Below are 26,725 nucleotides of genomic sequence, written 5' to 3' on the forward strand. Positions count from 1 at the left end.
ATGGAGCCGCTTCAGCTCGCGCGCAGAGCCAACGGGCAGCACACACGCTGTCACTCGGCACACATGGCTGCAAATGTATGGCGAACATTTTCCACGTTCATCTGGATATTACCACTAGTTTCAAGTTCGAGGACGAGGATTTATCCACCCAACGAAGGTGAGTGAGGAGGGAATTCGTCTGAGCGCGTGTGGGACACATTCGGGTTGTCAGCTCCCGCACGCGGGGAGACACCGCTGCGTGCGCTCCGTCCGTGTCCTGGAATGGATAGGAGCAGGGGGAATATATGCATGAAACTCGGAACGGACAAAAAGTTGGATTAGGGGACATTTTATTATTTCCTCCTGGTTTCTCGCGGAGTTTTGCTTCCAAGTAGTTCAGCTGCATGTCACGTCTTCCCAGTATGGTCACGAATATCTTTCGTTTCTTGGATATTTTCGCATGATGTGGTCACTGTAGCGCACAGTATAGTGTACAGATAAGTGTGAAACATTTAGGCCTTTATTCATTTATTCAACAGTTGAACCTTGAAACTCACTCCTGGTCTGTATGCATAAATAAGATTTGAAGCCATTACATCAATATTAGAATTTGAAATGATATTGATTTATCTGATATAATGTAATAAACACGGCTGTTGAAGTAGACTCATATTTGCCCCAAGCTTCCTCCGTAGTACTTTATTTAGTGATGATCTTGTGGTGTAAGTCTCCCAATTGAAAAACAAATTGAACTTATTTCTCACTGCTGAAGAATTGTATTTTACTGCAGTGATGTCGGCTGTTTGCCCTGAAACCACTTGCATGTGCATTTTAGTGACCCTGCTGGATACCAGGACAGTGCCAGGAGAGCTGAAATGGGCCGCCAGTCCTTCCGAGGGAGGGGTGAGTGGGAGCTTTTTTACAGATACACTGTTTTCAACCACACTCGCTCTATCTCACTCGCACACACTTGTACACACTTGGTCTGGAAACTGTAAATAATCATCCCACAGATTTTGAAATGTGCTGTTGTTCACCAAGACTAAGTGCTAATATGAGACTGCTGGCGTCGTGTTTGGCACACGAAAAGGCATAAACCAGCTTGGTGGTGGGTGTCATTTTTTAGGGATTTTTACTACCATGCAGTTGCCAGGATGAATCCTGCAGATATCTATTTTGTATTGCATCCTCTCATCTTTTTGTACTTTTTGTTATTGGTACATTGTGATCTGCCATCTATGTCCTTCCTCTTCCTCTCTCACTCCCTCTTGCTCAGTGTCTCTCTCACTTCTTTGTTGGTTTAAGAGTTATTGGTGAACTTGACACTTATTTCTTCGGTCACCATGCTCTCATTCTCTCACATGCCGCTTGATTGACGGGGTCCTGGTCTGCACGCACTGAGCTTTTGATTACAGAACCCCCCCACCACCACCTTCCGCATCCCTCAGCTACACACACACGCACACACAAAACACCATCTCTGTATGGTTGGGGCAAAGCTTTTTTTTTCCCCTCTGACAGCTGTGATTTTTGTCTGCTGACAAAAGAACCTAGACAAGGAGGCATCATACCCCACGATAGTTTTTTTTTCCACAGCTCTCATCCTAATACACACATTCATTGCAAAGACACACACATATCAACATTCAACAGCACACAAAGATATGACCATGTCTACACACTCTTGTATTCATATACTGTAGGAGTGCACAGTTCCAGACCAAAGAGCCGGACCGATGCTAGAATTGTGAGGCTGATAACGATGCCGATAATATGAGAATAATACAAATCTGGTGTTGATATCATAAACCAATGTTTAAACATTAACTCAACTGTCCAAAAGGACAACATTCTCAACAGTAAACTCACTGGAAATGAAAAAGTCTAAAGAAACAAATGCAACAAAAAAAAGCTTCAATAATGAACTTGATTTAAGCAAAGTTTAGGACAAATGTACATACATTTTTTTTTTTTTACTGCACTGCAGTTTCTGCCAACATATACACCAATATTAGTTCATTAGTATATTTGTAATAAGCCAATATCGGCCAATAAGATCAGTCCTGATGACATATTGATCAGGCTCAATTAGTCACACTCAAACACAGACACCCCCTCTTCCCAACACACACACACACACAAGCACATTCTGTCTTTCTCTGACTCGCCCTCTCTTTTTCTCTCTTTCGACACGGCGCGTTTAGTGTGTATACAGCTCTCACCAGAGCAGATTATTATTCAGTGGCAATAAAAAGCCAATTTGGAGTTGGGAGGCTAAGCGGTCATTTGAAGGGTCACAGTACAAGGCAAATAGTCGGCTGTATTGAGATGGATGGTGCAGTGAAGGTTGAGCATGCTTCTCTTGTATGGAAATGGGCCTTTAAAATCCTTGGAGTCGCAACAAATCTGAACCACTCTCCACTCCAAAATATTGATGCAAGAAGGAATGTTTTCAAATGTGCCCCAGCCTCTGAAATTTATTTGAACCTTTTTTTCTGTATCTGTGATGCCAAATATATCTTCACATAGTTAGAAAAACAAGATAAGTTCTCCACAGGGAGCATGTTGTTATGGTCACCGCTTCTGTAACAGTATTTCTGTCTACCAAGGCTCAAGATTACAGTTCCAACATACATTATGCCATAGGTTTCAGTTCATGCAGTATGAAAATCCCCCTTTAGAGACTTGCTGTAATAATCATTGTTAACATTTAGCCTTGTTGACTTTTTGTCAAAATTGCATCATCATTTGCAGCAGCCACCAGGGACTGTTTCATTTAGCCTGCTTAGTTTTTAAAACCCTTACCTGTGTGAGCATTCAAGTACTTGTCAGAACCTCAACCTTTTATATACAAGCTGCCTCCACATTCACGTCCTCTTCACAACATCTGTATACAGTATCATGTATTGTTTGTATCCCGGGTTTCATTTTCTGACGACATCACTTAGCATTACAACTTGTCAGCTAATCATTAAATGTGTTTATTGAATAAGAAACAGTTTTGACCCTGCTCTTAACTGCCTTTCTACACAACAATTTCACAACTTTGCCAATTCATTTCCACTTTTTAATGATCACTTTGATATAGCATCTGTTTTGATGATATTAATGGCACACGTTTTAAAGTGGTGGCCTTTAAAGTTAAGTAGGAACAGTTTATCGTTAAGGAGCTTGCATGTGATCAAGACGTCCTCACACGTGTAATAATACATTTGCATGTGTGTCTGTTTGCAGTGGGAAGAGGTGAGTATAATGGATGAGAAGAACATCCCCATCAGAACATACCAGGTGTGCAATGTCTTGGAGCCCAACCAAAACAACTGGTTGAGGACTGACTGGATCCCCCGGTCCGGTGCTCAGCGGGTCTACGTTGAAGTCAAGTTCACCCTGAGAGACTGTAATAGCCTGCCGGGGGTCACCGGCACCTGCAAGGTACCACACAACACACGCATGATGAGCATTGTATGGTTCGTGCGCAGTAGAAAATTAGATGACATGAAGGATTTCCGTTAAATACTTTGACTCTTTAACTTGTTAACTTTTATGCTAATTAGTTAATGGACAGGCGGCTGCTAATGGGGCTTTATTATATATTACAGCTGCTGGTCATTCAAGCACAAACCCCCCTCTGACTCATTATCATATTAAGAGAAAAGATGAGCGCTGATGATGATAAATAGATGCCTCAGTCTCACTTTTTTTCTGTCCCTTTTGTCTTGTAGGAGACATTCAATCTCTACTACCACGAGTCTAACGAAGACAGAGAGAGCTACATCAAAGAGAGCAGCTTCATTAAGGTGGACACTGTGGCAGCAGACGAGAGCTTCACCCAGGTAACACTGAACAACTGAGTCAGGCTTTGAGTTCTTTATCTTCCCGCCTCCACTCACTTTAATTTGCTCTTATCTGGAAAATAAAAAACTCGGTGGCACTTAGCAGTAATTTTTTATTTGTTTTACAAGCACTTTTATCTTGGATGTCCATTCTGCCGTCCTAGAAATGCTGGCTGGGTGCTTTTGCCTAGTCCTCGCAAGAATTACTTCTGATTTTGGCATTGTTGGCTTTGCAGCTTCTTTTACCTTTGCAGTCAATAGAAGTCAATCTGGATGAGCGCCAAATGCTGAAAATGTGAAGATCAGCCGTGGTTCAATAGCAACAAGCGAATTGAATTAATGAGGGCTGACACAGTTTACTGCATTTCATTAACTGGGCTCCATTCTCTTTACGTCCAGGTGGACGTCGGCGACCGCATCATGAAACTGAATACTGAGGTGCGAGACGTGAAGGTCGCGACCCGGAAGGGTTTCTACCTGGCCTTTCAGGATGTCGGCGCCTGCATCGCTTTGGTTTCCGTCAGAGTTTTCTACAAAACATGTCCGCTCACCATTCGCAACCTGGCAACGTTCCCCGACACTGTTACCGGGGCCGATACGTCTTCATTAGTGGAGGTCAGGGGGTCTTGTGTCAACCAATCGGAAGAGAGAGAGGAGCCTAAAATGTACTGCGGTGCTGATGGAGAGTGGTTGGTTCCTATTGGTGGATGTCTCTGCCACCGGGGATATCAAGAGAAGGGTGGCACATGTAAAGGTAAGTGAAGCTGCGTGCACCAGAGCTGCTTGTTTGTTTTTATGATGGTCCCATTGATCCATTTTGGATCTATAAGCTCTCCACTCCTCTTGTGTTGCTACTTCTAAGACCCACAATGATTAGTGCTCTAGTTAACAAGCTATTTGCTAACAATAGAAAACAATGAGAGAGAGATTTGGTTTGTGTTGTAATTAAAACCTTCTTGATTATTCGATGGATTGTTTTTCCAAAGATTATTTTTAGAATAGTTGTCCTCTTAAAGGGGCTATTACATGTTTGGAACACCACAACAAATGAATCAGTGTTTTTTTCACCTTTTACAAAATGATAGTGAGTCCAATCAGACATTTCTTCAGGGCCAAAGTCATTTGGAGATGGGTTGGCAAAAGACCATGTTACAGTTGGCAATCCACTTTGTTGCATTAAGAATTACACGTGTTTATTGCTAAAATGATCTACGTACTTTTTGAATGGTGAAACATTTTTCAACGGAATTGGCATTCATATTTTTGGCAGGTGCAAACTCGCGCCTTAAAGGAATAATTGTTTGGGAAATCCACTTATTTGGGTTCTTGCCGACTTAGGTGAGATGAGTAATAATGCGAATCATCTCTTTCACTTTAAATATACATTTGCTACTTTAATAACAGACTCAATTTAACATGCTCTTAATTTGTTAGTATTGTTTATTCTACTATTGCACTATGCTTCGTGTTGTGCACCAATCACCAAACCAAATTCCTTGTATGTGCAAACGTACTTGGCAATCTATCTATCTTGGATATCTTTCCATTTAATATGAAGTTGGAGCGAGGAGATGGGTAACTTAGCTCGGCACAAAGACTGGAAACGGGGAAACAGCTAGTCTGGCTCTGTCCCAAAATCTACCACCTACCAACACCTCTAAAGCCCACAAAGAAACCAGTTATATCTTATGGACGCTCCACTGGTTGCCTGACAACGCCACATTGAAAACAAGACTCTAGAAAGTTACTGCACCCATAAAACCACAATCATTGTTACACATTGCTGTTGTATGGATTAAACATAAAAATGTGTAATGTGGTAATTAGTGAGCGTTAGGTTAAGGGTAGGCTAGCCGTTTCCAGTCGTTGTGCTAAGCTAACTGTCTTCTGACTGCAGCCTCTTTTCTCACAGTCTTATATTAGTATTATTAATAGTTTTTATCATTCTAGCAAGAAAGCAAATAAGCGCATTTCTCAAAATGTTTTCTCAAAAAACTGGTACGAGTCTGTACTTTCAGCTTCTTTTGAAAAGTAACTCCTATTTAGCGGTTTAAACATAGCGTTATGTCATACAAATACAATATCCTCAATATAATGAGTTAACCCCATATCTTTGAATAAATCCAAGATATAAAGAGTTTTAAAAAAAAATGTTCCCTGCAAAGACAAGTGGAAGCTCTCAGGTCTCACTGTGCGGTGTGCTGACATAACAGCAGCCATCTGGACTAAAATGTCATTCTATCACTTACAAATCTGGCCTGAACTTTACGGTAACTAATATGCAAGCTGTTCACACACCTCTCACCAACATACATGTGGCGTCGGTGACGTGTAATGTTTGAAAGTGACTTGTTGCGATAGTGAAGACAACTGAATGTGTGAGAAAGCTGGGTGAGCGGGGGACAACAGACTTTGTGGAGACACTTTTACAACATTGCTTCACTCCCCTTATTCAGTCTCATACACAACAGACACACAAGATGTTCTCTCTCACACACACACACACACACACACGCAGATGCACAGAGACCAATAGAGAGAAGGGAGAGGGACTCACTGATCTGCTGCCTCCTTTATATTTATTAAGCCTATCCCAGCAGGCTAATTGTATAACAAACAGACCCATAATTCAAAGAGAAAAGAAGAGATGCTGAGAGAGAGAAAGGCAAAAAGATGGACATAAAGAGAGCAATGCAGTCAGTGCCAGTTGGCGTTAAAGAGAGGGGGAAACAACGTGACATTTTCTCTTTGCAATAAGAAGAGCAGTAGCCAAAATTGTGTGTGACAAATGTTCTCTAAAACCTTTAGTCCCCTAGCCCCGTTTGTTCTATCTGAAAAGAAGAGGAGGTTTGCGGGGTGGTCCCTGAAGGCTGAAAGATGTTCCTCCTCAACTAGATTTAGGAGAGACCCTTGACTGTTGAACCTCCAGCAGATGTGAAGAGCCATCTATCTATCTGCTGCCCTCTTCTCCGTCTCCCCACTCTCGCTGCCTGTCAGGTTGTTGGCCGGGCTCAGCTGCCTCAGTGGAAATCCATCAAAGTCTGGATGAATACCGAATGCTGCTCGGCGAAAACTCTGACCCTGCAGTATTGGATAGGCGACTGAACACCTCTTCCATTTTAAGTTTGAAATTCGCAGAGAGAAAGAGAGGAGAGAGGGGGGGGGGGGGCAGAGCGGGAAGGAGGGAAGAAAAAGGCATTGAGTTTTGAGAGGAGATTTGGATGATCTGCCTCTCCTCTCGTCTCTGATGACGAAAGGTTTCTGGATCCTCTCACGTGCCTTCACTCAGTCAGTAGAACAGACACAGACAGACAGAAGCTGAGTGTATATAACCACTCACAGCTGGACAGAGACGCTTGTGATTATGGGGAGGTTCATACTGAACGATGCAGAGAAAAAGAAATCATGTACATCCTCACTTTATGCACAAAATAGCTTAAAGCAAACATTTGGAACTAGTCATTTACTTTCATGAAAAGATTGAAGAAATCACAGCTCCATGGGTCGAGAAACAGTCCTGTCTATAGCCCCCCTTATAACAACAACTTTGTCTGAAACAAATTAGATATGATATGTTTATTAGTGAGCTGTTGAGGTTCTTTTGACCTTTGAGCAAAGCCCGGCTAGCTGTCTCCCCCTGTTTCCAGTCTTTATGCTAAGCTAAGCTAACCTTCTCCTGGTTTCACATTTAACAGACAGATATGCCAGTGGCATCATTCTTCTCATCTAATTCTGAGCAAAAAAGCGTAAATGTATTTCCCAAAACATCAAACTATTCCTTTAATTTCATCCATGATATACCTCAAAGCATATGAATACTAAAATACTCAAAAACAAGCCCAATTCAACCTTGTGTGTTTTGTAAGTTATCATACATCTTAGATTGTTATTTACAGCAAAAGTTGGCATTATTTATTTAACTTTTTCTTTTCATGCTAAGAGCCCTGGATGGTTCTGTGTAGATAGTGGTGCTCTCTGTCCTGTCCTTTTGCCTTTCTGATGCATTTTAGCATTCCCAAAAAGTCCCGTGGAATTGAACTGAAACAAGAGTCGACTTAGCTAACGCTGCGAAATGTGAAAAGTTCATTTTCACTGTTGACACGGAGTAATGAGGATGGAGAAGATGAGAGGAGAAGCTCTGGAGAGGAAGAAGGGATTAGAAGTTGAATGGGGCAAGAGGGGGATTGAAAGAAGGCCACTGACAGCAGAAGGCATCAATACAGGGCTGCCCCTCCCCCGCTGGGGGTTCGTCAGTAGGGGCAAAGGGGACCAGTAGAGAAACACAAGAGAAAGGGAACTCCCCCTCTATTCTAAACCCGTGGTTAAGACCGAGGTCATGACTGAGCCTGATGAAGACGTCAAAAACTCTGACTGACAGCCACACACACACACACACACACACACACATACTCATACAGAGAGAGTTTAGCTACAGAGTGCAGGGTCATGACCGAGGTAGATGAAGACGTCAAAGGTTTGACAGCTGCGATCCGTCTGGGAGGATCGGAAACGAGGGAGGAGAGACAAGAGGAGAGAAACAACAGAGAGAATTTGAAATGTGAACGGCCGGAGAGGCGGAATGAAAGGGGAGCCTTCTGCTTTTTGTTTCACTGTCTCTGCACTGGCCTCCTTTTTCTGTCGTCTGACTCCGCTCACTGCCTGGGAGGGTTGGACTGTTGCTCTGTGTGTGTGTGTGTGTGTGTGTGTTCCCTGCATCCAGAGAGATTTCACGGTTGTGCTTCTTTCCAACGCACCTGCAGTGTCTCATCAACAGCAGAAAGCATTTGCAATGAGAGGGATGAAAAGAGGGAGAAGAGAGCGACAGAGAGAAAGAAAGCCACACTCAGAGAGAGAGATGACAGAAAGAAAGAGTGAGCAGATGAGAGAAAGAGTGCGTAATCGCTGTATTCAGTCCCTCTAATTATTGCACCGCATTTCTGGACTCTGGTCGTGTTGGATTGCTGATTTACTCTGTGTGTGTGTGTTTGTGCACCCGTGGATGTGTGTGGGTACTGTATCTCTGATTTTCTGCCTAACAAAGCCCTCCCTCCCATATACTCACAGTTTGGAGGGCTGCCCAGAAATGCCTAGAGTGTGGTGGGGCAAACAGAGAGGGAGTACGTGTGTGAGTGTGTGTGTGTGTGTGTGTGTGTGTGTGTGTGTGTGTGTGTATGCAGGTGAAAAAGCAGGCAAAGGAATGGCACAAGTGAATGTCTGAAGCAAACCAAACCCAGGTGGGGGGAATGGTTTGCATTCCACCATCACAATCAGAGTGTGTGTGTGTGTGTGTGTGTGTGTGTGTGTGTGTGTGTGTGTGTGTGTGTGTGTGTGTGTGTGTGTGTGTGTGTGTGTGTGTCTGTGTGTGTTCTATTGTCTCCTTCTCCCAGGTTCTTCTTAATGAAGAGGAGGTTTGCCAGCTCCACCAGTCCGTCTGTAGCGCTCTGGCACCGGAACAAGCCCCGCTCTCCCTCGCTGTCTCTCTGTCTTGCTCTCATTATCCCTCCTTTCTCTTCTCCAACTCCTCTCCCCTGATCCACGGTCAGGGAGGAGGGGGGTGGGGGGGGGGGGGGGTGCTACTGCTGGTGGCGGGCAGTGTTCTGTGTTTGATGGGGGTGGGGGGGTGGGGGTATTGTTGTAGAGTCCTTTTCACATGCTAATGCTCGCACTGTTGGCTTTGGGCAGGCACACACACACAAATCCATACAGATTTCTCCTCAAAACCACCAGTTTTTGTGAGCATTTAAATTTAGGCAAACTTAAAGCTGCGGCTTCCCCTGAACATTCCTGAGGTTTCAGAGTGATTTGAGTAGCTGGTGCCCACGTTAAGATATGAGATGGATTTGATACCAAGCTGTGTCGGAATGTGAGTTTCTGGGGCTGTCCTCTCGATGAAGACATACAGTAGGGTAAAAGATAAGAATCACATCTTATCTCCGGCATTTTCTGTGGGTTTTAATTAACAGGGCATGACCCCTGTGATTAATAGTGTCCCTCCTTCTTGCCTGACAGTCTATCAATCCGTCCATCCATCCGTCAATCCGTCCCTCCCTCCATCCATCACAGAGACAGGTGTCACACTGGAGCGGTCGGGGGTACTTCCTCCATCTACACCCCTCTGCTGGGAAAGAACAAGGGATGATGACAGATAACACGGGGTCAAGGAGAATACACATACACACCCACCACATACAGTGTGCCGACAAGGCTCTTAGTTGGATTTCATGTGAGCCGCATTTGCATTTTAGGTAGCAGATGAATGCATATGCAAATGCCGACAATGCTGATAGTAATCAAAGGGCACCTTCCCCTCCGCTTCCCTCCCTCCTCTTCGCTCACTCTCTTTTTCTATCTTCACCTCTTTATATCTCACTCCTTGTCAGTCTATTTCTCTCGCTGCCTGTCCCAGTCAACCTTCCCTCCATCCTTTACACTCCCGTCACTTTCTCGCCCCTCGCCGCAAGCCGACAAAGAGCTGATTGCGGTACATTTGCTCTGCTGCTAACAGGCACAATGTGCTCATAGACATGCAGCCGTATCTATCCCTATCGCCTTATCTCATCGGTATGTGCGTTAGTCCAAATCCCTCCCAGTTTATTGGGCGAGCTCGGTCCTCGGTAGCGTAGGGTTAATGTCGGGTTAATGGCACTCTCATGAGCTCTTATTCCAGGTCAGCAGCGCTCACCCCCCTCCTGCCGAAACCAGCGCTAAAAGAGACACAAAAGGCTCCACACAACAGAGAGAATAGAGACATATGAGGGTGCTGAAGGAAGTTTATGGCTTCAAATACTTCCTCCTTTCTTTCTCTTCCTCCTTCTGTTGGAGACAAGGATAGAGCATTGGGTGGGACAGAGACAAAGGCGGTGTGCTACCCTCCCTGGCAGAGTCTTGTTTAGGTCTATAATCAACCCCGAAGTCCTTAGCAGGTCAAATACTTTTCTATGTCTTTCTCCCTTTAATTCCCTGCCTTTCCCATCCATGGCTTACTTACCCACGTTGATGATTAAACACAAAGGAATGTGCACAACAGCCGAAGAGTGATAATTCTTTGTCTTATCTCACATTTGATTACACCAGCAGACACATTATGATAAGTCGTTCACCGGATCAAAGCCAGCTTCATCAGCTGTAGATGTGTTTATGAATGTACAGGTTGCAACTTTGTAGTTTCCAGCCGTGCGTGTTTTCGTGTGCGGTCTCATTTGAATTGGTTTTTTCGAAATCGAGCCATAAACGCTGCTGGTGGACTTCAAAGCTTTCTGGAGGTTTGGCACTTGGAGAGGAGAGGGGTATGCTGAGATGCAGCAGGAGCGAGAGAGTTATCAGAGATACAAAGACAAGATAAGTAGAGGTCGAGGAGGAAGTGCGCAGGGAGCGAATGAGGGAGGTTGTGAAAAAATTTGAAAGGGAGGGCAACTGAGTGTGTGTGAAAGAGCAAATCTATGGCGGCTCACGCAGATGGGGCAGGATTGTCGGTGTGAGTAGATTACAGAGGAGACTTCCTCCCTCTCATCTGCTGATGAGAGTGTCATAAAGCACTCTGAGACACTCAAACACACACACACACACACACAATCACATACACGCACACACATCATTCCCGCATTCCTATCCACTCCCACTGGGATGTCTTCATCTCCCTTGGAAATGTGAAAGGGTTGGGGGGAGAACTGGGAAAGATGGTGGGATTGAGGAAGTAGAGTGAATAGGCTGTGATGATGAAAAAGGAAGGTGTTGAAAAAATGATTGCAGTGGAAACAAATGAAGGATTTCCTACCGAATTTAAAGAGAGAGAAATGTCTTCCAAGCAGCCACGCTTTGCCATCTCTTTGGCTTCACCAGTGGATGTCAAGCGGTATAATTAGGCACTCATTTATTGTATTGTTGCTCTGTCAATGCATGAATTCCTTGGGATACAGAGAGAAGATTTGGCTGCCTCCTCCCCCCTCAGTCTCTCTCTCTCTCTCTCTCTCTCTCTTCCTCTGTTTCTCCTCCATATATTTAAATGTCAGTAATATTTGTGTTGGCGTTTCGGTTTTGATGTATTCAGTTCTGTGTTCAGTGTTTCTGGTTTCTGTGAGTGGGAGCTGATCAGTGAGTGTTCTTTAGGTGTTTTTTTCTTTGCTTCTCAAAGATAAAAGACATCACAGGGCCCATCCCGTTTCATGCCATATCTATCGCTCACTCTAGATTTTTGTTTTTAAAGTTGTTTTTCTACGGATCGAAATGAAGTCCATGTGTTGATTAACTTGTTGTGTGAGCTGTTGAAGCTGTCAATGCGGAAGACAACAGGGACTGTATGAAGGGTCAGGGGTCAGCTGACCTGTAGTCAGTGTTGACTGCTCTGCTTGCAGCACACATCAGGGCGGACTTTAATTGCTATGAACTGACTACTGACATGAACGTTTTAAAAGTATCCCGTTGAGTGTTTCTCACCGAAACATATAAGACTATTGTTGTTTATTTTGAAACCATCATAGCTTGATATTTTATCTTTGGGATGACTGTTGGGTTGTGCACAATAGGGCTCCAACTCATGATTTATTTTTATTTTAATTAGTTTGTTGATTAATGGATTAACCGTTTGTTCTATAAAAAGTAGGCACAGCAAATGCCCCATGTTGAGTTGTTTAAAATTGCTTATTTTGTCCAAAACTCAAAGACATTCAGTTCATTTTCACAGACGACAAAGAAAAACATAAAATATCTACATTTTATGAGCTGTAACAACAAAAAGTGTTTGGCAATTTTTACTTGAACAATGAATAAATCATCCAAATATATTTACTGCCGATAAACATTTCAGCTCAGCCTATGTGCATATGATAGCTTAGAATAAAATACATGTAAAGTACAAGTAAAACTGGGAACTTTTCATCAAAACATTGCACCAAAGCACCACCTTTAAACAAGTACCGTGTTCTGTTCAAGGTAACATGTGAGCTCATTTACCAAGTACTTGTTTCGTGTCTTGCATAAAGTTTGCATCAATGTGACCTGTTGTTATTGACTTTTTCCCGATGCTGGTGTGCTTGGCTATAAGCATTGTTATTAATACAGAGTCTTAAATCTGTCTTTGTCTGTCCCTCTGCAGCCTGTTCTGTTGGTTTTTACAAGACCAAGTCTTCAGATGCAGGATGCTCTAAGTGTCCTCCACATAGCCACTCGCTCCGAGACGGGGCGACTGCCTGTGACTGCCACTCTGTATTCTACCGCGCTGACAGCGACCCTCCCTCCATGGCCTGCACCCGTAAGAACACACACACACACACACACACACAAAAACAAATATTAGTACGACTATACATAAGTGAAAACAAAGACAATATGTGTGAGCATTGCTTGCAAATAAAAGCAAGAAGGCAGAGTCATTGTCTCCCACAGCTCTATCTCTACCAAACAGAGGGAGACACAAACTTGTCTGAATGCCACCCCTGTTTCATGATCCCATTACTTATGACTAAGCCACCATCTACATCCTGTCTGGAAGTAAAGACATTGAGAAGTGAATACATGTCCTCTCACTCTGTCTTTCTCTCTCTGTCACTCTCTCCACGTCTCTGAGTAGGTCCTGTGTTACAGACTTGGAGACCTTGGTCTGTGTGTCATAAACTTAATTATGCCTATATACGGCACATGGTTTCCTTGGCCTGGGAAAAATGAAAACATACACACACACACACACACACGCGCGCACACACGCGCACACACACACACACACACACTCTGTCCCTCAGACATAAGACACACAAAAAAGCAATACCGCAGAAGAAAACACCAACCCATCAAAAACATCTCTGAACAGTATGGTTTTCAGTCTGATGCCAGATGTCTACTTTCCAACTCGTGCCAAGAGTTTGCAGCACACACACACACACACACACACACACACACACACACACACACACCCCCCCGATACACCCCGTATATATCTCTCCCCAGTTATGTGCAGATAGAACGTAAAGTTGGTTGGTTTTGTTCATCCTCAAGCTTGTGTCCTCCTCAGAGCCACCGTCAGCCCCACAGCAGCTCATCTCTGTGGTGAACGAGACCTCGGTGGTCTTGGAGTGGGCCCCCCCTCGCCGGCTGGGAGGACGAAGTGACACCAGCTACAGTCTCGAGTGTCTCATTTGTCAAACAGCGAGCCACGGTCACAGTAGCGGTAAAGCTCTCCCCAGGAATCACAGCGTCTCTCAGCTGGAGGCTCAGCACAGTGGCCAGGGGATGCAGTCAGACCAGGGGATTGTGGGATCTGAAGTCCAGTCAGGGAGAGGTGTCTACCAGAGCAGACCAGTGCCTGGAGACTACCTGAGACTCGGCTCAGGCTCCATCTCCAGCTCTCAGCGCTGCCTGCCCTGTAGCTCCGACGTGCTCTTCTCTCCCGACCAAACCGGCCTGAAGACCACCAGGGTGGTGGTGAGCGAGCTCAGGGCCCACACACACTACACCTTCATCGTCCATGCACGCAACGGGGTCTCCCAGGCCAGCGGTGCAGGGGCAACCCAGAGTGTGTCCGTCACTGTCACCACCAACCAAGCTGGTGAGTGTGATAAATCTGTTCGTCAGACTGTTGCAGCATCACAAAATGTGCTTATAGATGTTGTCCGTAAGTGGGTCAGCGCAATACAAACTGCTGTTCACTGCATGTTGGCCCACAGGGAAGCAAAGCCCCATGGGTAATGTTTGAAACTGTGGAAGCATGTTATGAACAACCTCTGTATGGAGCTACATACTTGCATGCTACAACTACTATCCACCCTAAACACTGCTGAAAACAGCTGTTGGTGATGTATTCTTTAATTCAAAATGATTGAAGAAATACGTTTTGAAAATGTATTTCTTTAACGCTTTCCAAATATGTTTTCTGTGCATCTTGTGCTTCGGCCGTGTCTTTCTTTCTGACCTAAAATACATTCTGAGATAAGGAATAAATAATAAATTAAACATTTCAAATACATTTAATGAGTAAAAACGGACTAAATTAGTTTTGAAAAGCAGTCCTGTATTTAAATATATTTGCTATAATTTGCACAACATTTTAATAACACATAAAAGGCATGGCCACATTGTAATACTGTATAAAAATACCATATATCGCAAATGGACTACTTCCCCACTAACAACAGCATCAACACTAGTAATGAACCTACAAGACGTTTGTCAACTGACAACTCTTGCTCTTACTATCACTGTCATAGTTGCCATAGTTATTACTCTGTCCTCCTACATCTAACAACAGCTGAATTAATTATAGGGCTGTTCTTAAGAGGATGTCAGAAAGCATTCTGGGAAATGTAAATCACTGACTTGAATACAAATAGGAAGAGCGTGTTGAGGGGAAAGTGGATTTGAGGGAACAGTAAATGACAACACCCCATCGCAAAATAGTAGAGCCATAACAGCATTGGTGTGAGGGCGGGGCTTTCCTGGTCAGCTCTTGACCACAGAAGTGTGTGAAAAATCGCCCAGATTTTATGGCGTGTTTCATTTAAGTCGTGAAGGTGTCAGCCGTTGTGTGGCGCTCCTCGCACATGCTCTCCATTAGTTTTCAGTGTGTGCTTCTTTTTTTTTTGTGTGCATGCTGTTACATCTAAACTGTCATTGCTTTAAGTCTTTACGATGGCATTTCGAGAACAGCACACCTGCTTAGTTTCCGGGTGCCCCGGGGAAATAACTTCGCTGTGTGTGCACAGCATGAGAACTGACTGGGATTTGTCAAGTCCAACCTGCACCACCATATGGCCCGATATCATATGAGCAGCCACAGAGGAGGACAAACGCCATGAAGGAAGGGGGAAATGGAAGGATGTAAGAGGAGGAGAGAAAGTGGAGAATGAGGCTTGTCGCTGCGGAATAGGAAGGAATGAGATTTAGGTCATTTCTCAGGTGCACTGGGTCAATGGGATTGCTGACAAACCGGCACCAAACGCATCTTTTTAACAGTATTCAAGGCTGTGAAACTATTATTAGAGATGTTATCTTATTAGCAGCATCACAGAATATACAGTGTGTCATTCTACAAAGTTTATACTATTTTCACCTCATCTGCCCATCTTCCTCTGCCTCCCAGCTCCCTCTCCGGTGTCGGCCATCTTGGCCACCGATTTCACCAGGCACAGTTTGTCGTTGTCGTGGCAACAGCCGGATCGACCCAACGGGGTTATCCTGGAATACGAGGTCAAGTTCTATGAAAAGGTGAGCCGCCTGCAGGTTAATGCAGCTCAGGCAGCTGTCTGGAATGCCAATATGCTGGCAACGCTGTTTTTATTTCACTGATGTTGACGATAGATTTGCAGTCGAGCATTGAAAAAGAGCCCCCCCCCCCCCCCTCTCTTTGTCCCGTCTAATCAGGATCAGAAAGAGAGGTCCTACCGCATAATGAGGACCTTCTCTCGGAGCGTCGACGTCACAGGTCTCAACCCCCTCACTGTGTACGTGTTTCATGTGCGCGCTCGCACGGCTGCTGGATACGGAGAGTTCAGCCCCCCGTTTGAATTCGCCACCAATTCAGGTATTGTGACAGTGATGTGTCGGAGTTTTTTAGAGGATGCACCAAAAGTTTAGTGTGACGGAGTTTGCAACTTTCTGGTTGATGACCTTTTGTGTCCTTCCCTGTTAGATCCCTTCCCCCTGATTGGAGAAGGAGTTAACTCAGCCTTCCTGCTGTTGTCTGTCAGTGGGGTTGGAATTTTACTGCTGATATCTGCAGCCGTCTTCATCATTAGCCGCAGGTATGCACGCGCGCACACACAGACGCAAGCGCATACAGGCATCCATACGGGCATGCGTGCACACCTATAGGTTGGTTAGAGGTTTCCCATCAGTGCATCACTGACGTCAACCTGAGTGCTGTCTCTACCTTAACCACTGCTTTTGACCAAATTACCACAATGCACACAAACAACACTCACAACTCCCCTGCTATTGTGTGGTTAAATAATGTGTGTGTGTGTGTGTGTGTGTGTGTTACCTGGAGCTTTTAAAGGGGATTAGAGTGGAGACAGTGATAATCCCTTTGTCCCTGACTTGTCATTACTGTCTCTTCAGCAGCACAGCTTGTGTGTCAGCTTCCGCTGACGTGCACACTCACACACACACACACAAGCATGCACAAGTGCCCACAAACACACACACACACACACCTGCTCACCCACAAAGGTGTTTTTGACAGTTTCTTTGTTTAATGGAAAACACCTTTTATCTTGCGCTACCTGAGGCATCGCCCCTCCTCCCTCTCTCCCCTGAATGCTTTCATCTACTCGCTCTGAGTCTTTCCTGCAGCCCGTTGCTCTCTGTTCTCATTGTCATTGCTGTTTCTCTCGCAGCAAATCCGGAAAAACCCAATGAATGCACAACGCTACTGGGGAAAAAAAATAATGTGTGTGTAAAAAAAACAACAACTGGACAAGTTTGCCCTTCTATCAGTTCTCTTAACTGTAAACTATCACAACAAAAACATGTGACAAGTGAAAAGAATTCTTACAGGAATTCTTTGACGGTCGTAAGTGTCTTTTCTATGATTGTGTGTTGAATGTTTATCACTTCTATTGTCTCATCAGGAGGAGCAAGTACAGTAAAACAAAGCAGGACTCAGAGGAGGAGAAACATCTTAACCCAGGTATTTCAAACACACATATGCCGTACTGTTAAAAAAACAAAAAAAACTGAGAGACAGATGGATGCTCTTTTTCACTTAGATCCAACTGCACACATCTCAGACATATTCTGCCAAAGACATTTACATAACATATGCACCAGCAGTTATACAACTCATATTTCATATCCTCCTCTGCATCCCTCCTCCCTCGTCTCCTCTCCTCTCCCGCATCTCCTTTATGGCAGGAGTTAAAATCTACGTGGACCCGTTCACCTATGAAGATCCCGATCAGGCTATCCACGAGTTTGCCAAGGAGATTGATGTTAGCAGCATTCACATTGAGAGGGTTATTGGCATGGGTAAGCCTGGCATTAGAGCTCGCACACAGACACATACACGCACATGCTCCCTTGGTGCTGACACTGCTGTTTGCTCTCTGTGTTTAGGAGAGTTCGGGGAGGTTTGCAGTGGTCGGCTGCGTGTTCAGGGAAAGAGGGAGATCTACGTGGCCATCAAGAGTCTGAAGGCGGGATACTCTGACAAACAGAGGAGGGACTTCCTGTCTGAGGCCTCCATCATGGGCCAGTTTGACCATCCGAACATCATCAGGCTGGAGGGTGTGGTGACAAGATGTGAGTTGTGGACAGAACCTGTGAACTCTTATTATTAGTAGTATTTGGGTTATGTGCCTGTTGTATTTCAATATTTCTAAACTTACCTGTTTAGGCAAACCATTGATGATCATCACAGAATACATGGAAAATGGATCCCTGGATGCTTTTCTTCGGGTACGGGCATTTGATTATACAGTTTCATTTTCATGAATTTAGCTTTTAGTAGCATTTCTTTACCCACTGGACTGAAAATGTAGCAATTTCCCAGATAAAAGGCACTCACTCGTGACTACCCAGCTTGTGGTCGTGGCCCGCGTTAACCTGTTCTCTTGTCTCTATAATTATAATTTTCCAGAAACATGACGGCCAGTTCACGGTGATCCAGCTGGTCGGCATGCTGCGCGGCATCGCCTCAGGCATGAAGTACCTGTCAGACATGAGCTACGTTCACCGAGACCTGGCAGCTCGAAACATCCTGGTCAACAGCAACCTGGTGTGTAAGGTGTCTGACTTTGGCCTGAGTCGAGTTCTGGAGGACGACCCGGAGGCTGCCTACACTGCAAGGGTAAGACACACACACACAGAAGGAACGTATGCACGCAAACTGGATGTGAACATATACATACTATCTGATGACAGCCTATGTGTATGGACTGTTATTGTTATAAGACATATGTATTATAGACGATAGATGCATCAATCAAAGAATAAATCTTGAAACTAAACTTTTCAGATCAAAAAACTTGTCTTTTTTTTAACTGAATTACATTGTGGGGACGTTTTGCCCCCCCAAAAAGGCTCTAGTCAGGGGGTAGCACTTTCTGAAAGTACAATAACTTTTGGCGTGTGGTTTGCAAAGACGACCGTCGCTGATTGGTCAAACACACACACACAGCGCCGCTGCTTCAAAGCGCGTTCCGCTTCTTTCATAAAACAAGTACTCTCGTATCGATTTATTTTATTCCTTTGATGCCATTAAAAGTAAAGTTTGGCTTTGCTCTTGGCTTCCCGACTTATTTTGAAAGAGATGGAAAGAAAAAGAGAGAGAGTTTACGCGAGCAGGATGAGAGGGCGAGAGGTAGAAGAGAGGGACAGAGCAGCAGTGCCATGAATGAGGGAAAAAAATGAATAATCCTGATTGCCTCACGGCGGTTACATTCTAAAGCACAAATAGATGACCATCACTCCACAGATGATTTACACGCACTCTCAGTTTCATCTTATTCATTACATCCAGTGTGCATCAGTAAATACTCTACAGCAGTAAATGTCATTGCATTAAGTCAAAACCCGCTGTTTTAGGAGGCCACTGGGACCTATCTGTCCCCTGGAGGGAAGATCCCCATCAGATGGACGGCTCCAGAGGCCATCGCCTACAGGAAGTTCACCACGGCCAGTGATGTGTGGAGTTACGGTATCGTCATGTGGGAGGTGGTTTCTTACGGGGAGAGACCCTACTGGGACATGAACAACCAGGATGTGAGTCATTTTTATATCTACGAGTTGCCTCAAAGACAAAAGAGTGAGCTAAATCACGAAACACTTTGCATATTTAAAGCTAAATGTCAGATCAAAATACCGTTCACCTCCATTATTATCATGTAATGCATTCGAGGAATGAAGGATTTGCCTCCAGAACAGGGATTACGCTCAAATATTCAAAGAAGATTCGGTTTTTATTTCAACTTGTTTTCATTGTTCTGGCCATAAATCCTGTTGGTAATGAGAACACTCCACTCGCCAGCTTTATTGTTCACTTCTGGGGAATCTTAAACAGTGATTTGGAAATAAAAACAAAAGTCACTTCACCCAAAATGTGTGTGTACACAAGTACGGTAGGCCAGAGTCTGACCACAAAGTAGCCCTTTAAGATCTAATGAATGTTTACGGTTTCAGTAATAACTCAAAGATTCATCTTCATTATAATTTCCAAATATGTGGTTTATATAATATGGTAAAAGTGGGGATTTGCTTAAAAGCTGTCTGTGTGATTGTACTTGAGGTTGGCCCCCCCCCCCCCCCCGCCCCCCCATGCACTCTGTCGTAAAGCTAGATTTTAGCATTATAGTTGGTGAGAACAATGTCATCATAACTCAGAGGGAAGATGACAAAAAAGAGATAAAGTTCCCTGTCTAAAACACTGTCCACCAACATTACAATCAATTACAATTTTCCTTCAACATCATTTGTGAACTCTGATAAATCAAAGTCAAATTAAACTTTCACTTCTGTACAGTCCACAGATTGGATTTAAATGAACTCAATTTAAATAGATGAACACATGAAAAAAGGCACCACTTCTTTAGGATATCTTAGGAGAGGACTTCTGGAGGGAAATGATCCTCTATGTGAGGTACTGAATGCTGACCCAGAGGCTTTGACCTCTGCACCATTTAAAAAATTGAAAATGTTGCCTTCATCCGCAGAAGGAGCAGCAAGCCAGGATTCTGTTCTTCAGTCACAAGATATTTCGTTGAAGATAATATTTAGTCTTAATTAAAATTGACTAGAAAATGCTGCTTAGTGTTATCCTTCAGCAAAGCACACTATATATATATATATATATATATATATATATATATATAAATGTAGTGGTGATTCAGTTTTTATATCTGAGACAAAAATCCTATTTCAGCTCAAATTTGCAATCACTTTGCTATCAAAGCTTGTTAAGTTTGAGTAGGTCAAAGACGCAGTCTGGCATATGGAAATCTTCAGACATGATTGATTTCATCTGCCGCACAGTTGTAGTCTTTGAAAACTTTCCTCATAAGCCGTTCTCTAGACATTCTATCCGTCTTATTTACTTTCTATTTTTTAGTGCTAATTAGTACACGCTGAGATGCTCGTCTTGTCTTTATTTGGCTTATGAAAAAACAACTAGATATAACTTTAAAAATCTTATTTTTGAATATAACTACATAGCTGCCACTCAATTCCTTGTTTCATACTAAGGCATTTTTGAATATGAAGTATTTTCACCGTCAAAATGTTGGCTGAGCAGCACTCAAAGCTGCAGCAGTGACTGGGACACACGGCTCATGGAGGCGATTACACACATGGCAATGGTCCAAAATGAAAACAAAATACAGGCTAAAGAAACGCTAACTCCATCGCAACAATATACTTCCTGTTTACATCCCCCAACGCCCCCAAACTATAGGTCCAAAACATAGAAAAATGTTTTCCCCAAAATAGGAATACACAAAGAAAATGAATAGGAGTTACAAAGTCTGTTAATATGAACTTTTTTCATAGTCGAACTGAGACGTCTGAGTTCTGTCTGAGCCGGGGGGGCCACAGCGTCAGCCTTGGGAAACCCCTCATGAAACGTATTGTCCCACAATATAATGTACAAAGGAAATAGCGGTGCGGCTCACAGCTGGAAAAAATTAAAACAAATTTGATGGTGAGGCAGCTCTGGAAATATTTTGGAAGACAACAGAAGAGCAATAAATCTTCGGCAAAAGGTTCTGCTTTGTTTTTGTCAAATTTGACTGGCAGTGGCTTTTCAAAGTGGCAGTTTGATTGAAGTCTGTTGGCGCATATATTTAATAGTTTCCTGCACAAAACCATAATGATTTATTGTATACAATACACACAAGTGCAAACACAATATACTGTAACAATCAGTATAGTGTGCAGTGTATACTATAAGTGTAAAGTCTGGAATTTGGACAAAAACCGACATCTCAGCCTCTTTTTATGAGCAAAGTCTTTTTCTTGATTTATGCCTGCCCTTCCTATAGGTGATTAAAGCGATAGAAGAGGGCTACCGTCTGCCTGCTCCCATGGACTGTCCTGTGGTGCTGCACCAGCTAATGTTGGATTGCTGGGAGAGAGAGCGAGCAGAGAGACCCACCTTCAGCCAGATACTCAACATGCTGGATAAACTCATCCGTAACCCTGGTACTCTGCGCCGGACCGGAGGGGACAGGTACACACTGTACATGTAAATCACAGAAAAATACAGAAAATACATACATATCCATTTCATATTAATTCAGCGTTCACACTGTCCTCACGCCGACACTCGTTCACCCAGATGATTACTTGCACACGGCACTTCTTCAATTATTTCAGTGTGCTTTGCCACCACCAACCTCTCCCCCTCTGTGTTTTCACAGACACACAGCCACTATGTTGGAGTCAGGTGTGGGTTCAGAGGTGTGTGTGTCAGTCCTGCCAGAGGTGTGCGTGCCAGTGTTGTCGGTATGTGAGTGGCTGCGGTCCATCGGGTTGGAGAGGTACAGAGACACTCTGGCAGCAGCAGGATATACCGGCCTCGAGAGCCTCCTGGCTCTCACACACCAGTAAGTGCACCTTCATGTGAAAATGGACTTCGGCATTCGTTCGTCACTTTTCTTAGCGCAAAAATACGAGCTGACAGAATCATCTTTTGCTCGAAAATCATGCTCAAGTCAAAACAAGAGACAGACATCTCCTCATGTATTTACATTAGACAACAAACTAGTTTGTATGAAATGTGATTTGAACATGTCTAAAGGGAATTAAGTGATATCATTAGCAGTGCATGTTCATGTCAGGAAGATGTGGAGGGACATCAAATTCAGCAATCCAATAAGCACACTGACACTTTTACAATGTGTCAAGATGTCAGTAGCTTTATATATATATGCTGTAATTGCTCCAATTAATGAGCAATCTCAGAACCCATCAACTATCGGTCTGAGTAACTCCCTGGGGGCAATAGACTTTATTTCTGGGGATCCGGCTCCAGCCAGCAGACTTCTTTTACCATGCGCTGCTCAGTGTTTACAGTCCGATTAGCAACTTGAGATGCAAGACTGCAGTTGAGAGACGTCGAGGTCGATCTGTTTGTCTCATATATAGCCATTTCATAAGCTACTTTTAAACCAATAATAATCTAAATCATCGTCAGACGATAGCCAATGGGGTCCTGAGATTAGACTTTTTTGGTCTATGTGTTCCGACGTTTACAACCAAAGACTGCTCCAACTTGATTGGTCAATGCTACTTGGACTACAAAGAGGCACCAGAACCCTTCTGAAACCCAAATCCTGTCCTTTTGCTTCTATAGAGAAATCCTCCTTTGATTAAAGGATAAGTCTAGTGTTTTTTCATCATTTTATTTTATATGTATGTATAAGTGAATTTATCCAACTAAAGGGTATTGTTTGTCTTCGGTTATTCAAAGAAGTCTAATGTCATTTGAAATCTATTAAAAACCTAAAACATACCGACGCGAAGATGACATATTCATTTATTACAAAAATGCGTCTCTTGAATTTTCCATCCCACTGAGGATAGTCACGGTTGTGGTTTCTTGTTGACATTGCTTTGATTTGATGCGTTACTCTTTTATGTATTTTAATAGTTCTGAATAACAAATGAGTTATATGGCACAAAGGCACAAACTATATCAGGCTTTGGCTACACAGACAACCTGATAATAAGGTTATAGCTCAATTGGTAGACAGGGTTGGCTATTGATGGTCAGGTTGGTGGTTTAATGGTTGTACACGTGTTCTTAAGCAGACACTGAACCCCAATAAGCTCTTAATGTATGTGTATGTTGGGAAATTGAAGTATCTGCCAATCGTCATGAAACCGGCCTTATCCTTTGAATACTGCATATTGTGGATTTGTGTGTTTGAACATCTATTTTTGTCCCTGCACCCACAGGGAGATGGACAGACTTGGAATAATCACACCGTCACACCAGGACCTAGTAATTGCTAGTGTGCAGCAAGAAATGTTGTCTCAAATGCAGCATATGCAACACACAATGGTTCCAGTCTGAGCTGGAGATGGATACAAGCCTTTTTTGAGAAGAATTTCATTTACCTCATCCATGCACTTTAGAGAAACTTTTCACCAGTGGAACTACAAGGAGTGGCTTAAAGTACAAGAGAATGAGAAAAGCAGCACTTTTGTGAACTTCCATCCTGTGGAGTTTTCTGAAAACCATGATCTGGACGCGGCCACAGATGGCATTAAGCTACTGAGAGCTTAGACTGAAGCCTCATCCTCTTATCCAGTTCTATTTCTCATTATATTATTATCTGTTTTGTGAAGGCTGACGTGTTAAGGCTGTGCATAAGCAGAATGGCTTCCGACCTTTCTTTTGCTGCTTTGGGCTTGACTTGAATAAAATGTATTTTGTGTTTACTCGTATGTCTGTGTATGTGTGCGTGTGTGTGTGTGTGTGTGTGTGTGTGTGTGTGTGTGTGTGTGTGTGTGTGTGTGTGTGTGTGTGTGTGTGTGTGTGTGGGTGTGAATGTAGGTGTGTGTAGCGTGAATGCACACATGGAATCTCCGTTGTCAAGACGTCAGCTATCTTTGAATATTCTGAATATGCAAAGTTGCCCAATAGAGAGAGCGGGAGGAGCCGGACAGAATGTATCATTGCGAGCTCTTACTGGTTTCATACTGGAAGATCGTACTAACAAACTGTATGATTTGCTTGTGTGTGTTTTTTTTTATTGTTAATTTGAAAGATTTTTACTTGTATGAATTTCTGTTGAATTCAACATTTAGAATAGAATGACATCCCTCTGTGTCAATCGTACATGTCTTTTGTTTAATGCTAAGAATTAGCTACATGGAGCATTTTGTTTATTTATGGTCTTTTTTTATAGTTTGTACATTGTAAAATAGAAACACTGAGGAAATATTGTAATGACTGTCATATTGCATTGCAATAAATCCCCAAATCCATCCATTTGTATACGTTTTGATGTTGTTCAAACAAAGCTTTTGCATTCTAATGTATATAATGTACAGCATGTATTGTAATGTAGACACCATCAAAGGACGCCGTAAGCTCTTTTTGAGTTTGGCAGAAGAAAGTGTGGAAGTTGAGAGTTAGTCAGAGGTTTCTGTAACAAGGAAAGATCCAGAAGAACGCCCAGTTGAAATGCTTCTGGTGTCATCACGCACAGTGTTGGGTTTGTGTGTGTGTGTGTGTGTGTGTGTGAAAGAGAGGAAGGAGAGTAGTAGAGGGAAACTGAAGCTTGAATTAAAAGGACTGAAAATTAAGAGTGGGCTGTCACCACGAGCGTCTGTGTGGCATCATGTTTTTTATAGGCTAAATTGGGCTGAGTTTGCAGTGCAATCTTGTCGAATCATCAACATCTGTTTCCCTCTACACTACCACACACACACACGCACACGCAAATATGTATGTGTGCATATCCACACCAGGGAATTGATTGGAGGAACTCTTTGATAGATAATATAAAGGATGAAAAGATAGGATTTTGATTCTGTGGAAAATGTCAGTGTTTTTCTAGCCTAATGAGAGTTTCCAGCACACACACGCGCACACACACACACACAAGTGAACACATTGACACACACGCAAACATACCACCCCTCCCGCCTTACTCCCAGTACGTCCAAATCACGCACAGCAAACAAAATACTGATGGTGGTTAATGAGGCAGATGCCTCTGAGTAGGAGACAGAAAGAGGAAGAGACAGAGAGAAAGAGTGGGGCTTGGCTCGGGGCAATGAAACAAGCTGCTTCTGTCAAATAATGAGACACTGACAACACATTTAGCAGGTAGCTTTTTGTGGTGATGCATCACATGCTGAGCTCTACTCGAAATTGAGACAATGGCATCTGTTCATGTAGGTAATGACTGCTTGCACACTGTAGATAAACTATATGTCCACCACTTTGGGCCAGACTGAAATATCTGTGCAGCTTTTGCATGGATTAAAAGCACTACAGACATACGTGGTTGGATGAATCAACTTTGGTGAACCTCTGACCTTTCCTCAAAAGTGTAATTAGTCCATTACTTTGGTTTATGCACCAAATACCTGCAAAACTGATTTAATTCCTGTCATACTGAGTTGTTCTTTGTGTTAAATGCTAAGTAGAACATGTTAGCACGCTACCACACAAGATATATACATATCGTGAATATCGTAAACGCTGCAGCTGCTAAACATCCTCATGGAAGCGTTGTCATTGTGTCAGGTCGGCATGCCGACCTAGCTTATTAAAGCGTTGCTGGGCCTAAGTGCAGTCCCACAGAAACGCTCGCATTGGCTGCAGACGCTTGAACTTCTTTCCCATTTGCATTCGCTGCCACAGAGCACGGCCTGTAGCTGCTCCAAATTGTTATGAAAGGGATTGATAATAGGGATAAAAAGGATACCGTTTAGGGCTGAATCCACATTGACCGATGGTAGAGCGAGCCGTAGTCATTTTAACCCTAAAAGACACTCTTGTTATAATGAGGAGGGCAGATCAAATTGAATATTTCTGTCTCCGTATCTCAGTGGGAGGCGGTTGTGGGTTTTTGTCCCCAGATTAGGGCGGGTATAGAGCTGGCTAATCCTGCCCGCTCCCTGCATGTGGGAGTGGCAGTGGGGTGTCTTTGCTGCGCGGCCAGCCGTAATCTAATGGGTGTGAGATTGGGCTTTACACACGGGCACGCTCACTCACACACAGCCGGAGACACACAACACAAAGTCTAGATTTGTTTCAGGATTAAAGGCATCACCTCAATGACTGACATAATGCCACGGGCATTCCCACGGTAACCCCATGAGGCTGTCTGTATTTGAGTGTCTGTGTGTGTTCGGCTTTGTGTGTGTGTGTGTGTGTGTGTGTGTGTTCGGCTGTGTGTGTTCCAGTGTATGTGGGTATAGCTGCGTTTCTGGATGCTGATGATGAGAAATACATTGAGGAAAGAAGCAGAAAGAGC

General features: G+C 43.6%; 1 protein-coding gene across 1 annotated transcript; it reads left to right on the plus strand.

Annotated features, from left to right (window-relative positions):
* Positions 1–24,478, plus strand: LOC306706176 (ephrin type-A receptor 4-A-like; the record flags this gene model as incomplete). Its single annotated transcript, XM_079173123.1, has 19 exons — positions 1–157; positions 815–882; positions 3,214–3,411; positions 3,702–3,812; positions 4,212–4,566; positions 12,904–13,059; positions 13,816–14,349; positions 15,880–16,004; positions 16,161–16,320; positions 16,429–16,540; positions 17,369–17,427; positions 17,652–17,765; positions 17,853–18,038; positions 18,133–18,194; positions 18,376–18,585; positions 19,323–19,499; positions 21,770–21,957; positions 22,148–22,333; positions 23,688–24,478. 19 exons carry the CDS (start codon positions 1–3, stop codon positions 23,803–23,805), a joined length of 3,276 nt encoding a protein of 1,091 aa, XP_079029249.1. The 3' UTR covers positions 23,806–24,478.
* Positions 24,479–26,725: the final 2,247 nt, after the last annotated feature.

Source organism: Pholis gunnellus (genome assembly GCF_910591455.1).
Source record: "Pholis gunnellus genome assembly, chromosome: 14".
NCBI lineage: Eukaryota > Metazoa > Chordata > Actinopteri > Perciformes > Pholidae > Pholis > Pholis gunnellus.